Source organism: Ochlerotatus camptorhynchus, unplaced genomic scaffold (genome assembly GCF_037179485.1).
Source record: "Ochlerotatus camptorhynchus isolate MF236.1 unplaced genomic scaffold, CSIRO-AGI_Acam_v1.1 ptg000080l, whole genome shotgun sequence".
In the NCBI taxonomy this organism is placed as follows: Eukaryota; Metazoa; Arthropoda; class Insecta; order Diptera; family Culicidae; genus Ochlerotatus; species Ochlerotatus camptorhynchus.
The window spans coordinates 2347237-2365738 of NW_027040570.1; the positions used below are offsets into that span (position 1 = coordinate 2347237).

Sequence of the window (18502 nt, forward strand, 5' to 3'; positions counted from 1 at the left end):
TGGTAAGCGTGATTACCTCTCACCCCAGCAGGCCTGGGTTCAATACCAGTCGGCGCCGCCGGGATGTTCTGAGGCATAACATCTCTGATCACGCCTTCCTTCGGAAGGGAAGTAAAGCCGTTGGTCCCCGGTTCATGAGTTGATGGGTCGATAGGTAGGGTCCAGGTGTGGGAGCTGCCTCCCTAGCGTCGGTAGCATTGGTGCTCAGCACGGAAAACAAATCAAGGAAAAAAAAGGCTGTGTGATATTGCCAATAAAACATCGACATGCATCACTGAAGTTACAATAATTTATTGACATACAACAATAATGAGTAAAATATCCTAGACTTTCTAAAACATTTAAGGCATTGATTAGTGAGAAAACATTTTTAAAAGCTTCCCCCACTCACAGCGAGTGCAAAACGATCACTCCTACATCGGACAGACAGACAACCGCTTCACAACACTCACAAGTAGTAAATAGTTCTTTAAAACTCATACATTCGTTCCCCATTCGTCTCGATCTCAATCCTAACTAAGTAAAAAGCGCGTCCTCGAAAGTGTGGCTCAATTCAATCTCTTCTCGTTGTCTACGGGCACCACCACGTAGCCGGGATTGCTAAAGGCGTCCTTCCCCGGGTCGTTTGTCTGCTGTTGCCCATTACTGGTGGTGGGTCTGTTCAGTCGTTTCACATTGGTGTATTCGTGGTCCTGGTGTATCAGCTTGGTTGTGCGTTCCTTCGGTACCGGGCTTGTGGGTTCCGTTTCCGAGTCGGAATTGATATCATGGCCACCGGAACGGGAGCGGTTGTGCAGCATTGGGATTTCCTCGGGGATTCCTTTCTTTTTGTGCTGTTTGCTTGCCTGCTGGGGGCTGGAGTCTAGGTTGTTCTTCAACGTCGGCGACGGTTGGCTGTTGTTGAACGAGGCAAAGTCGAACGGACTGTCCTCGGAGTCCGACTTGGCGCTGGTCATCTGCAGGTAGTCCGGATTGTCGGAAACTGGATAGGGAATGTGAATTAGATGTGGAGATTTCCTAAATCTAAAAACGGGTTAATCTTACTCGGTGGCAACGGAAGAATGATTCCGTTAACGTAGTTGGGTGGAGCTTTGGGTGCCTGTTCTTCCGGTGGTCCAAGACTTGCCAGGTAATCCGGCTCTCCTCGTTCCTCCTTCTCGGCGTTCATGGTCAGATATGGCTCGTTGAGATCGATGTAGTGCTAGAATTGAAAACAAGACCGGTCAGATTGGAGCATGAGTTTCACAAACTTCGCAACTTACATTTCGCAGTTCTTCCGGCAGCATTGCGTTGAACCGACTTTTCAGATCTTTGAACGATGGTCGCGAATCGGGTTTCACGTTCCAGCAGTTCAACATGATGTCGTAGATGTCCTGATTGGCGTATTGTGGCTTGTCCATTCGATAGCCATCGCGCAGTTTGTTGTACAGCTCCTGGTTGGCTTCCATACCCGGGTAGGGAACCCGTCCCAGTGAGAAGAATTCCCACAGCACTATGCCGTAGGCCCACACGTCCGAGTACGTACCGAACACATTATCGCTGATGCACTCCAGGGCCAACCACTTGAACGGTAGGGGAGCTTCTCCCTTCTTTTTGTAGTTTTCACTCTTGTACATTGATCGGGCGAGACCAAAGTCGCAGATTTTGACCACATTGTCATCGCAGAGAAGTATGTTGCGTGCAGCCAGATCTCCGTGGAGGACCTTCCTCGAGGCGAGATATTCCATGCCGCTTGCCACTTGGGAGGCCCAGCATACCAGATCCGTCGTAGTTACGGACCGGGCGGGGCCTTTGTAGTCCATTCCGTAGTTCGAGCGCCATAGTGGTTCGTTTGAGTTGGCGGTGTTGGTGGTGTTGAGTTCTTCACCTGTTTGGATTGTATGGGATGTTGTGGTGGATTTATTTGTTGAATACTATGTATAAAATAAAGTCGAGATTCAGCAATCTAAATGAATCAAGAAGACTCTTTGCGTGTTTACGGAATATAAAGCAAAACTACACTCCAAAAAATATGCACGTCCGATTTACGTGAAAATATAGGTAGCTTTCGTCCATATATCTTTTCACGTAAAATTTACGTGAATGTCTTGTATCTAAACATATTTTCGTCTGGCTGTCAACGTGAGTAGTAAGGTAAATGTTACGTGATTTCAAATTTAATCTGAACGTATTTTCACGTAACGTTTACGTGATCCTGGAATGACATTTACTGGAAAATTAATTAAACGTAACGTGCATTTCATGTTGATTGGACCGGATTTTCACGTAATGTTTACCTGATCTTGTAATAATATTTACTGGAGGTCGTTTGTTTTTTTTATGAATCATGGTAATTCTGTGCAGCGTGCGATGTGATTGCCTGTTACCATTGAAGTGACAAAAGTCACCTTGTGTGACGTGAGACTCCGCCTGAGATGTATAATGTCTCACGTTACACAACGTGATTTTTGTTCCTTCACTGGCGGCAGAAAGTCACATCACTTTACGCTGTGCATAATAACTTTAAGTGTAATTAAACATGTATATATTTTATTGTTTTATAATATTACATACATTTAATTAAAATATAGTTTCCTTATTATAATACATGGCACACATTTAATTGAACCTTTTCCATCTCCTATTAGTTTAACAATAATCATTATAATTATTCTTAACTCGAAACATGTATACACCATCGATGCGATGTAAGGACACAGGCTGACTGTCAAAAATATCAATGGTAATTATATCCACCAAATTTATTCTATCAATGGCTTCGTATGCCAAAAAGTGGTCATTATACTCACCTACATGCCACATCTGTACTATTAAGTATAAAGAATCGTGAAATAGCAATAATTCTAAAATCTCAAACAAATGCACCACACTGTTCTTGAACATTGTCATAAAGTTCCCTGTTCTGTAGATAGTTCCCTTGTTATAAGCAGAACTTGCCAGCATAACATTAAACTCCGTTTGTAGCTGTAATGGCTGAACAAGTTGAGAGAAATAGTTTCGCAAACGAATATCAGCCATCTGGAATTTATCATTGGCATCATTTTCCAGGAATGTTTTGTTAATGACATTGTACGTAAATTGTAGCGATGCTTTTACGCAAAGTGTATAGCAAAGATTTTTACGTGATGGCATTATATGTGCATACTGTTTGAAGCCACGGTGCTTCGCTTCATTTCGGAAACACATCATTTTATACACTGGACCTGATTCTTGTATAACAGTTGGATAATGGACCAAAAAATGATGCTTTGGTTTCAAATCATCGTCAAAAAGCTGAACGTACAATGTATGATGTGTTTCGATAAGATGTCTTAAGTGAGTAATATCGTCGAGTGAAAATGAAGATTTCAAGCATAGGTCAACTAATCGTATCAATATAGTGCAAAATTTCCATACTAAATCATCAGCAGGAACATATTTTGCTGAGATAAACGTGAAATAATGTGTAAAAATAAGCATTTCACTTGATGTCATTTTGAGCGATACAGAGTTGGTTTTGTTTCTGCTTATAAAATATTGGGATGCATCTGGCATCCGCTTGAGTTCATCGTTTAAACATATCTTGCTTATTTCCCTACGATTATCATTGAGTTGTTTCAGGGTAAAATACTTTTTCGTGTAGATGCAATAGTTCAATATTTTTGTCAATCCATATTTACAGATCCCCGAGCTAAAACAATCGTGCATAGGATCAACACTTTTGTTTTCTATTACATGGAATGAAGGTAAATCATTGAATACTGAATTTCTGGCTATACCCGTCTCGCTTAATGAATTAGTTCTTATATCATCGTCGTAATCTTGTTTGCGCCGCATGCAGTCAGCATGTTCTTGAATATCCTTTTTAAGGAGTTCCTTAGGCCTCCTACAAAATCTACAATAAAATGTGGCATTAAATCCGCTTGATAGTGATAACATACTATGTATACCTAAGTTATCTCCTGTTAACAAGCAAAGCACAAATCTAACGGTTCGATACTTTCCATCGATATTAAAATCAATACCATTGTCTTCAAGGTCTTTAAATGCACAAACCAATGGTGAAATTAACCTGTTAATGCCTTCTTCTTTTATATCTATTTTTTTCAGCATTCCTGCTACAAATATATTTTTTAGTTTGGAAGAATATTCGTTTGGCAGTGTAGGAAAACTGTAGTATAGGCCACATACAGAATGTCTATTACAATGTGAGCTCTGAGAGTCGTTAACTTCGAACTCATCGGCGTACAGCCAAATGGGTACAATAACATCGTCATTATATTTTTCTCTTATTTTTTTCCAGGTGTTTCCATTGACATAGTTTTTAATGTATGCTCCTTTTTCCAATTGACTTGCGTGTTTCAATATTACTTTTAGTGCGTCATTACATTCTAAGAAACATTTGATTTGATGTTTGATTGGCATCATTACTAGAAAATGTTTTCTCTCCTCTATTAAATCTGTTTCAAAATTCATCACTTGTGACTCAAGATTCTCTTCGTTATCTATACTAACTATCTGAGGCAAAACAAGTTTACCTGACTTTTTCAAATAATCAAATAGCTTATAATCAGTGTTGATAGGATCGAACAAACTTTTCATTTTAGTAATGTAGCTTTTAAAAATAAACTCATTCTGGGCATTCGGGTGAATGACACCAATACTCTCTAAATTAGTAGCTATTCCGCTTATTATTTGGCTGACCTCGTGCTGAATATCACGGACATCTTTTCGCGTGGTGTTATTTTTCATGTGTAATCCTAACGTCAGCTGTACTGCTGAAGATTCTATATTTTCAAACCGGTTCACATACTGAGGAGATTCCACGTCATCTGTCTTGGATTTCTTAACAAGCTGTGGTACACTACCGGGTAAGCTATCGATGTTCTCTGTTCTTTTTCTATTTTGAATTTGAAATGGTTCTTCTGATTTTGTATGTCGTTTGATATGTTTCCTGAATGCATGAAAGTTCGTGAATATTTGTTTGCAGGCTGCTACTGTACATGGATATCTATAAACTGCGGGCACTTGGTGGTGGTCTTTTAAATGGATTAAATATACGTCTGCCTCTCTAAATGGAGGAACTACAAGATGTGATCATACAACCAATCATTATGGGGCTTCTATTCTATTGACCGTAAGTAATTTCTCAGCTTGTTAATACTGGCATATGATTCGCGCTCAGGAATCCCGTAGACTTCGCTGCTAAGGAAGTGCCACACCAATTTCGACACTTTGGAGAATGGTAAACCAAGTACCATAGTTGTTTTTAAAATCACATCAATCGCACGTGCAGCCGATGTTAGTTCGTAGTTGAAATCTTTGAAGTAAACTAGGAAGCGTCCACTCATGTTGCTTACATCATTTCCCAAAATTACTAATTTGGGAACTTCAGGTAGATTTCGGTCCGCGTAGTCGTGGTATTTATTTTGAACTTTATTATCGGCTTCAACCTGGCATTCAGCGAAAATGATCGTGTCTTCTTGTGCGACGCATATTGTTGGCTTGAATCGCGATCCAACTGGTATCGGTGGCAGTACGGTATTAAGACCAAGCAATAAAGCACAATTTTTTACATCTGAAGCAAAATAAACATAATTTAACACTTAAAATTCAACAATCAATTAATTTACCTTCACTTGTGTCGTTTCCGGTAAGCAACTTGAGTAAGGTCTCCGCTGAAGGATCTACAGCTTTTATTGATATATACTCTACTATTGCTGGTCGGATTTTTTCCAACTTCTCCAATCCGTTTGAGCTTCCACCAAACAATAGCTTGAAATCATAATCGATCTAGTCAACAAAAAAGCATAATAATTATTATAAAAATAATCATTGTATCACAATGTTAGGACATAAGTTAAAAACTTACCAACTGATAACCGTACTGATGTTTATAGTGTGGAAATAACATAAAAAGCCTTGGTACCGCAGAATGTGACCGCAAATATGGATTTCTTTTAGAGATGCTTACAGGCCATTTGTCTGTAACGGTTGACCAAGGCTCTTGGTTCAGTACCAACCATTCGTAAGCTTCGATACATTTTTGATCATTTTCGTTTGTTGGTACATCACAAGGTAAATCCCGTTTTAGAGTCTTTGCGTATTCGTCTTCTTTGGCATCTGCTCTTCTTTTCTTCTTTTTCAAGTTGCCGATCTTATTTGCGATTTTGCCACCGGGGTTACGCCTGTCTCCACCTCTGGCAATGTAGTAATTTTCCTGTAAGTAAATAATCAATAGAACATGACTTCTTTAGCTCTACCAATTCATTATATGTAATTTTGTTTACCTGCCGTTCAAACTTGAACAATGTACAAATTGCAAGTACATATTTCTCTAAGTCTTCGGAATGTAGTTTGTCCCTTTGGTTCAGATGATGTTTTGCAATTAGTCCTGCCAACTGCAGTTGCTTGGCTTCAGAGAGTTCGCCAGCGTTAGCCCTCTGTAGTATGTCCTTGCCTTCTTCGGATTCGTTCAGTAATTCTTTCAGTACGCTTGGAGAAAAAATATTCCAGTGATTGCGAGTTCTCTCTTCGTTATCGATAAGCGTATCCCTCGAAGTGCTCGCTACTGGGGCTGAGCTGTCATCTGGAACTAACTGAGCTTCTTGCAAAACTATTTCCGACACTGTTTCGTTCGATGAATGGTGCAGAGCAACCGGATGATACTCAATATTACTTTTCTCTGTGTTGATTTCCTGCTCGTGTGAACTACTGACTGAATTTTCTCCAGAGTTTCCACCTTCGATGTGTTCACTCTCGTTGGTAGAAGAAAATATGCAAGCATTTATCATGGAGCGTATCGTAGATTTCTGATAAAAAAGCAAGTAAAAAAGCATAATAAATATTGACATATTGCTTCTGTAATTCACTTGTACTCACATTTCGCTGCCTCCAGGACTCGATTAGACCAAAAAGATGAAACCATTTAGACGCAATATCGGTTTGCTCTGTTTTCTCCAGAGCCTGCCTAAACTGTTCTTCAGAAACTGTCAAGAGATCAAAACTAGTAATGCTACCCTCTGAAATCAAAATAAATATAATTAGTTTAATATGTTGGACTTCAAATATTGTGAAAAATTCAAAAATACCTTCGAATATTTGCAGCAAAGCGTTTGGAAACTTCAAATCAGAGAGCAACTCTTCCATTAATGTGCTTGATGACGCCATTTTTTTTTATACCTGTAAATCACGTACATCCATTTCACGTAAGCGCAAACACACTCACACAAACATACACAAAATATTGATGTGAACAATTCGTCACTTTCATCACCAGCTCTAGTAAACATGACTTGAAATGTCTGTCAGTTTTACTACCATCACGTAATATTGGAAATATAAGCAATCAAATCAGCTACGTGATTTTTCACGTGAATCGGACGTGCATATTTTTAGGAGTGTATATCAAGCGTAACTATTCAAATCGACGTATCTGGTTTTGTAAACAATCACTTCAATCGACGATTTGTGGCACTGGCAACTGCTAGCTTACTCATAGAAACTAACAACACCAGCTAGTAGGGGAAAGATTCCCCTACCTGATGATCGTGTTTGTTTGCGTGGGTGACTTAGCTCTGTCACTTTACCATATTTGCGTACACGAAAAAAGTAGGGACCAGCGTTGCCAGATATACCGATTTATCGGTATTTATACCTATTTCCGAACTAGATACCGATACACAGATACCGATTTTTGAGATTTTATACCGATTTTTTTTTCATAATCAAAATTATTATTGCCTTCCCGCGCATGAATTTTGGAGAAAATTTTTGTGAGAAACTTGTATCTTTTTGAATACCTCATATTTTTTTAGCCTTCAAAATTCTAAACAATGATCTCTAAAGATGCCATATGCTTGATACTTTTGCGACTAATGTTTGCATTTCCTCCTTTTGATTGGCCACCCATCAATCGAGAAATATTTTTCCTTCCTGAAGTTTCATCCAAAGGAATTTTCTTCCACCTTACCTTGGAAGCTCCTTCAGCCTTCGCTCGAATGATTCTTGTGTCTTCTCCCGCCAGTTTTTTCAACTTTCCCGGAACTTCAAGTATGCTATCAGATTTTCATTGCGGATCCATACTAGCTGCTGGAACATTTAAGAAGTTCTGAAACTTCAGAAAAGTCCAGACTTTTGCGTAAGTTTCGATAAACATCATAAATATTTTGGAAACTTCACAAGTCCAATGAACTTCAGGGAAATTTAATGGTTTTCAGGAACTTTGGTGAAGCTCAGAGAACGTCAGCACAGATCAATTAATTTCAATGAAATTGATGAAATTATTAAGGAGTTCCGAGAAACTCAGGCAATTTCCGAAAACTTCTGCAATGTCCTGAGGGGCTCATGTAAATTTAGGAAACGTAAGGTAAGTAACATGAACATTAGAACATTGTGAGAACATTTTATGAGAAATTCTATGCTTTTTAGGGCTACAAAATGGTGACTGACAATCTGGAAGGAGCGATATACCTAGCTCCGGTCACCTCCCGCCTCCACGAGTCATATGATCACAAAAGACTGCCAGCTGAAACATGGACACAGCTGGTTGGCGTAGCCTGGGCAATGCTGTCAATCCGACAATAGCAGAGTGAGGAAGTGCGACGCGAACACTGGCGCGGTAACCATAGCACGGTGATAGAGGAAATGCTTCGCCAACCCGAGCGTCTGTTCACCATGGAGGTGCGGCTCAAACAGCGTCTGACTGGCATCCAGCGGCTGAATAAGAAATGCTCTTCCCCGGAAGCTACACCTAAGATGGCAGCCTCATCACGGCGGATAGGAGACCTTAGGCCAACCACATACTGTCTCTGAAACCTTTACAATTGTTACAGAAACCAACAGAGAAAGACATCGAACTGATTTAACGGCAACGACTTTTAGCGCAAAACAACGGACACGAATTGGATCATTGAAGTATTGACGTTAGCCCAGCAGGGTAAACTGGCACAACTCGCCAACGAGGCGCGACGCATGAAGCTAGAAATCCTGGGACTGAGTGAAGTTCGTTCGCCAAACTTTGGAGAACACAAACTGCCGTCGGGGCAGGTACTACTATACTCTGGTATTCGAGGTGAAAACGCTCCCCGCCATCGTAGAGTTGGTCTCCTACTTAGCGTCCAGGCAAGTGCTTCGCTCATCAAGTGGAAGCCTGATAATGAGAGGATAATCTTTGCCAGATTTAAAACACGGGTTCGTAACCTTACCATAATCCAATGTTATGCGCCAACCGATGCTGCCGAGCTACAGGACAAGGAGAATTTTTACAGTCAACTGAATGCCGTCGTGGATAAGGTTCCAAAGGGTGACATCAAGATCTACACTGGCGACTTCAATGCGAAGATCGGCTCCGACAACACGTACTATGAGCGTGTCATGGGACGCCATGGTCTCGGCGAAATGAGCGAGAACGGTGAGCTGTTTGCAGAATTTTGTGGCAATAACGACATGGTGGTCGGGGGCTCGCCCCATCGGCCAGTGCACAAAGTCCCGTGGGTTTCCCGTGATGGACATACCGAAAATCAGATCGACCACATCTGCATCAGCCGAAAATGGAGACGGAGCCTTCTTGATGTCCGGAATAAACGCAGCGCCGACATCGCGTCTGACCATCACCTTCTAATCGGTGAAATCCGCCTACGCATGGCGCGGATCCAGCGACGGGAGGAGAGACTTGGGCGGCGGTTCAACACACGCCGACTTGAAGATCCAGCGGTAAAAAGGTCTTTTGTTGAAGAACTTGAGACTCGAGCTGCGGACGTTCCAGAAGGTGGCAGCGTAGGTAGGGACCCCCTTGTTTATTTTGATATAGTAAGATACTAATAAGTTTATTACATAAAAAATAGTAACTTGTTACAGAACCTTACGGTATCAAAATAAATAAGGGGTCTCAACTTTTTTCGTGTACAAAAATCTGGCAATGCGGCATCGCTGCCAGTTAACATCACATTCGGTTCAAACGCTTATTTTCCACACTCCACGAGAGAGCGATATTTTCATGGTTTGGATGGGAGAGGATAATGAATAATCGTTGAAGAATGAGAAATGAAAGTATTGTCGATACTCAGCTCCGGGAAAAGCAGCTTGACTGATGCGCAATCATCAAGCACTTATTGGTGAATCAAAGCAAAGCCAAAACTGGCCATGCGACACCTACTTTTCAGATCCGCAATTACAAAAATGATGATGTACTAAAAACTTCATGCGATTTGACAGATATCAAAACGTCATTACTATTTTCACCCACTCACCATCTGTGAGTCAATCATCACTTTGATTCTTCAATAGGTTGTACATTTTCAGCATTACATGCGCATTAGACTGATGCAAATTTTGACATTTTCGCTCCACAGTGCTCAAACGGTTCCAAATCGGGTCCCAAAATTTGAACTCATTCGATAAGAAACTGACTTGGCACAAACCATTTGAAGTTTATATGGAAATTACTATAGGAAAACCAAATATTTTGTTCATATCCATCTAACAATTTACCATATCGCTCTGCTCTAAAAAATGATAACTGAGCTCGTAGAAAATTTTCTCAGCTACAACTTTGCCCTTAACCACTTTTCAATATAATGTAAGCATCAAAAGTTATCAATAATTCAAGCCACTAATGTCTTACGATTATGCTCAATCAACTTTTCAGCAGGCAACATTGGTGTTTCTGGCGCTTGGAATAGAGCACAAAAATCATGGCTACTATGTCACACTGCAAGATACAGTGTTGCTTACAAAACAGCTGCTTGATCATGCCATAAGATTATCAATCTCTTAAACAATTAATAACTATTTTATTTGACGTTTGGCTCAACAACTATATTCTGCTAAGTTGAAGCAGAGAAAATTTTCCATAAGTATAGCTTTTGAATTTTTGAACAGTGCAATATGGAGAAAGACAATGAACAAAAAGTTTTGATTTCCCATAGTAATTTCCATATAAGCTTCAAATGGTTTGTGCGAAGTCAGTTTCTTTGCAAATGAGTTCAAATTTTGGGAGACTAATCAGGACCCGATTTGGAACCGTATGAGCACTGTGGAGCGAAAATGTCAAAATTTGCATCAGTCTAATGCGCATATACACAAGTAACCATAAGCATTAATAATAAACTGTATATAAACATCAATCAAGCATTCATTATACCCGGAAACCATAGATCAGCAATTATATGATTTAGAATCAATTTTACAGCATCATAAATGCCACCAAGCATTATACTAAAAGTTGAACACGAAAAAATCTGAACACTTTAATAACGCTGCCATTAAGGTATTTTTTGAGTAATTTTTTTTTAATTTCACTGAATCAAGCTAAAAGTGTACAGAATCACAGTACACTCAAAAAATTCCACACGTTTCATCGAAGTGTTTTTAAAGTGCATTTTTTTAAATGCAAAATCACATTTACTAAGTGTATTTCACCTTGGTTCAATGTGTTATACACGTTAATTTATAGTGTTTCAAACTTTGAAATGTTGAAAATCTTTCACCATCTATTCAAGTATATTGCACATTGAATCACACTACTGTTCAAAACAGATGGATTTAAAGTGTTTTGCATTTCAATGCGATGTGAATTGCTTGCTCAGAAAGGTAAACAACGAAAACAAGACTTGTGACTTTATCCTATCAACTTGCCTCATATATGAGAACAACCGTGGCACAGTGAGATCGAACAAAGACTCCGGCAGCAGCACACCGCAACAGTCCATGATCGAATCCCAAATCAGACCCATTAAAAAGATATGTGAAAGCTCTGTCGATTCATTTTTAGAATCGGTAAAGTAGAAGTCGATAACGTATAATATTGTAGAATATTGAACTATGATGTGCAAAGCTATTGATATCACCAAATGAGGCACATAGAATCCATGTGTGTCACAATTCAAATCCATAGTGTTCATGCATGATTCATAGCATAAGATTCACTCATGAAATGGATGTGTTTCACAATAAGCGTAAAATTAAGTGTTAGACACATGATGATGACGTGTGGAATTTTTTGAGTGTAGGCATTGGTTGTCAGGATAAATTCATTTGTTTACATCATGGCTTCACCGGAGCAAGCACGTCGCGATTCTATCCTGCACGCTCAACACGAAAATCCCGGTCTATCCACTCCTGGCCGTTTTCAATCAAATTCCTGGGTAGGAATTTTACACCTCGGTTGACCGGAAGAGTGCCCCGGAAGAATGTAAAATCTAAAAGTTCCTTGTCTGGCACACAATCTGCAGTTGTGGGCTGAAAAGGGAAACTTTCGTTACTTCTGGGACCATGAACCAGCAAATTTACCAAGCGGAGTGCCTATGGAAGAGATTACTGCCTTTTCTGGAGCAGCATGAGATGGATTGCCTATTCTGGCCGGACTTGGCAAGCTGCCACTACTCAAATTCCACCAAACAGTGGTACAGCGAAAATGGCGTCACAGTGGTTCCCAAGGAGATGAATCTGGCCAATACTCCGGAACTATTGCCAATTGAGGAATACTGGTCACTTGTGAAGTACAGACTGAAGAAAAAGCGTGGAACTGCAATTGACCTGAAGGATTACAAGCGGAAATGGAATTTGGCAGCCAAACAAGTGGGGCCAAACTTTGTGACGAACCTACTATTGCAATTTTTCAATGTACCACATGGCAACACTACTGCCACCGGTTGGAAACTAACGATTTAAAATTGGCTCACTACTTGACTAGCCCATTGGTCCCAAGCAAATCGATTAACGTATCCTATTCTAATCGAAATTCTAGTCGAAATTCCAGTTCTACATAATGTTTGTTTTTATTAGCTATGAAAGTAGTCTCAGAATTACCCCTATGATAGTAGCATAGAGGTAACTCTAAGACCAGAAGGTCCCGATGAAACGTGCTCAACTTTTTGGCTCAGCTCTGGTACTCTCTTTGGTCCCAAGAAAATCGATGCACCCCTCGAAACATAGGAAAATCCATAAACCCCTTATTTTATCTGTCAAAATTTCATAACGAATCAAAACAAACATAGTGTATTACTACAATTTCGACTAGAATGGGCTACGCTTATAGATTTACTTGGGACCAATAGGCTAGTCAAGTAGTGAGCCAATTTGAAATCGTTTGTTTCCACCGGTTGCTAACTTGATTGCACTAGTATTTTCACCAAATGTACTAGAATGTTTTGCTTCTATCTATTTCACTCTACTCAAAACTGAAATGCATAAAAAAATTGACAAAATGACACACTCTTTGCACACTGTCAAAGATCATTGCACACAAAATCAACTTTGTTCAAATCAAAACAAAACTACTAGCCCATCTGGTGGCTGATGACACAAGCTTCTAAGAAAATTATATTACAGCGAACCACATTATTTTAATTGATTTCTGTCTGTCTATCACTTCGTTTGTGCTGAAACAATGGTCTTACGATAAGCATAATTCCTATTAATGTAAAGCTGTTACATATGAACTATGGTATTCGGTGGGGCTGACATTTGAGTCCCTTGGATCCACGGATTACGTGTTACCCGTGATTTCAATGCTGCGAGAACACCGGCGCAGTCAGTTAAGATACATAGCGGTTTATCTGTCGGAGTGGTGACCGCGTGGTGGATTGCCGCAGCTTCAGCCGAAAAACCGAGCACTGGTCTGGTAGCCGAAAGAAGGTACAACAACCGGGGTCCGAGACGCCAAATCCGGTTCTTCCTGAAGCTTTAGAACCATCAGTGTAGCGGTGGTGTAGTTTACTTAACCTTCCGTTCAGCAGTTCCGCAATGTGTGTGTGTGTGTAGTATAGGTGAGTTTTCCCCCACTCTAATAGACCTGGCTATCGATGAGCCAACCGTCGGCCGGTGCCGAGGGCAGGAGACCAGCCACTATTCTGACAGTTTGGTTATAGATGGGTGTCAGCTTGGAGGATAACCGGTCGTTAGCAACACATGTGATCACAACCCCATAAAAGAGCCTGTTATGAACGACCGCTTTGGCCACCTTAAGCAGGCTTTCGCGGTTGTTGCTCTGGTGCGGCTTAGATACTGTCCGGAGTAGGTTCAGCCGAGTGTGGCAACTGTTTATTGCGCCATTAAAATGTGGGAAGTGATTCAGTTTTCGACAGGCTTTAAAATTATCCGGATAGATCTATCCAGTGAATAGAAAAAAATGGAGTCTATCCCTATCCACATTTCTTTCCCCCCGGATAATATCCAAATTCAAATTATCCGGATAATTTTAACTTGGATATTATCGAAGACAATATATCAACAAGACTGGCAACTTTGCCTGAATCCAAGCGACAGACACAGTAGCACCAACAATCAACAAAATTGGCTCACTACTTGACTAGCCTATTGGTCCCAAGCAAATCGATTAACGTACCCCATTCTAGTCAAAATTCTAATACTACACAATGTTTGTTTTGATTCGCTATGAAAGTTTGACAGATTAAATGAGAGGTTAGTGGATTTTCCTATGTTTCGAGGGGTGAATCGATTAGCTTGGGACCGAAGATAGTACCAGAGCTGAGCCAAAAAGTTGAGCGCGTTTCTTCGGGACCTACTAGTCTTAGAGTTACCTCTATGGTAGCACCATAGAGGTACCTCTAAGACTAGTAGATCCCGAAGAAACGTGCTCAACTTTTTGGCTCAGATCTGGTACTCTCTTCGGTCCCAAGCTAATCGATTCACCCCTCGAAACATAGGAAAATCCACTAACCCCTCATTTTATCTGTCAAACTTTCATGGCGAATCAAAATAAATTTAGTGTAGTACTAGAATGGGGTATGTTAATCGATTTGTTTGGGACCAGTAGTCAAGTAGTGATCCAATTTAAATTCGTTAGTTTCCACTGGTTGGAAGCGCTGCGCTCGAACGAAGGTAGAAGCAACGCATAGAAAATGAGCAAATACAAAACCCTTTCTTCTGACTTCTGAGGACGGAACCTTTGCTAGCCAATTCTATAAGAGCATTTACCTTTGAGCGACAGATGACGCTATTGTGCCTGTCTCATACCGGTTGTATGAGAAAATGGAAGAGTTGCCAGTCTTCTTGATATATGTTGTTTTCGATATTATCCATTATTTTTCTATCCGGATAGTATCCGGAGTACTCCGAACAATTCTTGTTTAGAATAAGGGTGTATTTTTGGAACCGGGATGATGTCTAGAGTCCAGATTTTTATATTCGACGGCATTTTGAAATCCAAGATGGTGGCTTCCGGTTTTATGAAAAAGTGGGAAATACTGTCAAATACCCATCAATATGGGTATTTCAGGAATCGGGGTGATGTCTAGAGTCAAGAAATTTATATCCGGCTCCATTTTGAAATCCAATATGGTGGCTTCCAGTTTTATGAAAAATGGGAAATACTGTCAAATACCCATCAATATGTTTTTTTTTAATCAAGGTAATGTCTAGAATCCGGAAATTTATGATCGACGCCATTTTGAAATCCAAGATGGCGGCTTCCGGTTTCATGAAAAGTGGGAAATACTTTCAAACACCCATCAATATTGTTTTTTTGTAGTCGGGTTGATGTCTAGAGTCCGGAAATTTATTTTCGACGCTATTTTGAAATCCAAGATGGCGGCTTCCGTTTCCATGAAAAGTGGGAAATACTGTTAAATACCCATCAATATTGGTATTTTTGGAATCGGGGTGATGTTTAGAGGCTTTAAATTTATAATCGACGCCATTTTGAAATCCAATATGGTGGCTTCCGGTTTATGAAAAATGGGAAATACTGTCAAATACCCATCAATATGTTTTTTTAAAAATCAGAATGATGTCTAGAGCAGTCTTGTAAGCGGTCACGGTAGTCGACACATTTTCTGTGATAGTTGACTGCTTTTGCCTCCGACACTTGCAAAGCAAGCTATCATAGTACAGTACCAAACTAAAATGTCGTATGACAGGCTCTGTCATACGACACTGTCGCCGAAGACCGTCACGAATGTATGTATTTTAGTTTTTCTTATAATAAGAGCTGCTGATGGTGTGCTTGTGTGAATTCTGAAAATAGCAAGCAATGATGTCCTAGTAATAATATTTCTGATCAAAAATGGTTTGATTTACACCAAATTGAGGAATTACAACGAATTCACACATGTCATATGATAGCTATTTTGATAATTTTCTTTTAGCTCGAATGTTATTCTACCGCTCGTGTTGTGTGAGAGAGACGACGGTAGAGCATGAGTGTTCGAATACAAACAGACTGTCGCGCACGACAACGAAGCGAGTGTGGTAAAAAACGTCAACTGTTTCAACCCCTGGTCTAGAGTCCCAAAATTTACAATCGACGCTATTTTGAAATCCAAGATGGCGGCTTCCGGTTTCATGAAAAGTGGGAAATACTTTCAAACACCCATCAATATGGTTTTTTTTAAATCGGGCTGATGTCCAGAGTTCGGAAATTTATTTTTGCCGTTATTTTGAAATCCAAGATGGCGGCTTCCGATTCTATGAAAAGTGGAAAATACTGTCAAATACCCATCAATATGGATATTTTTGGAATCGGGGTGATGTTTAGGGGCCGGAAATTGATATCTGACTCCATTTTGAAATTCAAGATGGCGACTTCCGTTTTCATGAAAAGTAAATTTATATCCAAAGCTATTTGAAATCCAATATGGTGGCCATCGTGTTAAAAAAAAGTGGCAAATACTGTCAAATGCCCATCAATATTGGTATTTTTAGAATCGGGTGATGTGTAAAGGCTGGAAATTGATATCCGACGCCACTTTGGAATCCAATATGGCAGTCATTGGGTTCATAAAAAGTGGAAAATACCCTACAATACGGGTGTTTTCGAAACAGGGACGACGTGTAGATGCCGAAAATTCATGTAAGACGCCATTTTGGAATCTAATATGGTGGCCATTGGGTTCAGAATAAGCGGCAAATACCCTACAACATGGGTATTTTTGGAACAGAGACGACGTGTAGATGCCTAAAATTGATGTCCATCGGAGAAAAAAAAAATCAAAAAGTGGTGAATGTGACCTTTTAGATCCCATGCTGCCAGTCGTTGAGTAACACCCCAAGTAACATTGCATGTTTTATCGAAGTTTTAAAGCATGCTACAAGTCTAAATTGTGGTCTACAAAACCCTCATAAAACCAACATTGCTACTTGGGACAAGGTGTCCGAGCACGGTTGTAGGCCTTGGTCAAATCCGGGGATGCAATATTGACGTGGGGCCCTTTGTCCATCGCATCTTGCAAAATATCACCCATGGCTGAAAAATATGTGTCTGTTCCGTGTCCAGGCCGAAAAGCGTATTGTCGGTGGTCTAAGAGGTTATTATCTTTGAGAAAACGTATCAAGCGACGGTTCACCTTGCGCTCAAGAGTCTTGCTTTTACAGCAGGTTAAGGAGATGGGTTGGAATTCTCCCGGGGAGAAGGACGCTTGCCCGTTTTTGGGAATAGGAACCATCAATCTATGTGACCACTCTTCAGTCAAGGTGTTGCCGATCCAGGTCTTGTTGAGGATGTCTAGAAATATGAGTTTGGTTTCCAGCGTCCGATGGTGCAGCATGGGATATCCTATCTCGTCCGGTCCTGTAAATTTCCCACTGCCCCGGCTGAGGGCGAAATTGAGCTCGTCAAGACGGAACAGAGCGTTGAGTGAAGACGTTGTTCCGGTGAATGAAGTCCTCTTCGTAGCGGTCGATGAATGATAAGTGTTATACGTGTTAGCTACTTCTTAGGTCAGTATTGATTTAAAGAATTGTTGATTCATAAAGTTTTGTTTACCAGTGAAGTCTACCAAACAAACAAGTTGAAAAAATCAAACTTAAGTAAAAAAAATATTGAAAAGTTCAGAAATTTGCATGTTTGCAAGAAAATCCAATTTTTATGAAGATCCAGTTTTTTTTTGTGTGCCAGTTATTTTTGAAAAATAGTTGGTAGCACTGATCACCATTTATCAGACAATTAATTTTTACTGAGTGGTGAAAAATGCTTATACATAATCCAAACCTCATATTAAGAAATAACGTTTAAAGTTCTCGGATGTCAAAAGTTCGTGCATGACCCCAAACTATAGCAAAAATCAGACTAAGAAACATATTCAAAATCTCAATCTTGCAAAAGAATCAAGTTTATTTTTTTAATTTAACTTACCTTCCACCGACGTCATGATCGTAGCCTCCGTATTGCAGCTGTCCACAACGGCCATGTTCTGAATACCGGAATGTCGAACGTATCCCTTCGAGTTCATGTGGTTCTTGGGGTTTGTGTAGGCTGCCGAGTTACCACTGTTGACCATGTTGTTGCAGTAGATCACAACCGGTGGATGTGCCGTTCGGCGTTGATGTGGTTGATTGTTGTTGTTGTTGTGAACATTATGATGGTTGTTGTTGTTCAAATTGGGATTGTTGACATTGTGTGTAGAAAACGAGAGGTTAACATACTTCAAGCCTTGACTGAGGGGATCACAAACCAACGGCAACAACAACAGATAGCCCATCACCGGTAGCGGGTTAAAACGACATCACATACAAGAAAATGCACCAGGTGGGTTAGCACACACGATTTCACGAGGTCCCGGAA

The 18502-nt window shown here is 40.3% G+C and overlaps 1 protein-coding gene across 9 annotated transcripts in view; it reads right to left on the bottom strand.

Moving 5' to 3' along the window:
• Positions 1-270: 270 nt before the first annotated feature.
• The window catches only part of Pvr (PDGF- and VEGF-receptor related), a 193419-nt gene continuing 175187 nt past the window's right edge, over positions 271-18502 (bottom strand). For 5 of the 9 annotated variants that reach the window (XM_065217826.1, XM_065217825.1, XM_065217823.1 and 2 more), the window contains 4 exons: positions 18074-18375; positions 1263-1867; positions 1045-1201; positions 271-982 (listed from right to left, as the gene is read on the bottom strand). In XM_065217826.1, coding sequence (XP_065073898.1) covers positions 549-982; positions 1045-1201; positions 1263-1867; positions 18074-18375 — 1498 coding nt within the window. In that variant the 3' untranslated portion in view covers positions 271-548. The remainder of the gene's footprint in view (positions 983-1044; positions 1202-1262; positions 1868-18073; positions 18376-18502) is intronic. The other 4 variants (XM_065217830.1, XM_065217831.1, XM_065217829.1 and 1 more) reach the window with 1 other exon arrangement.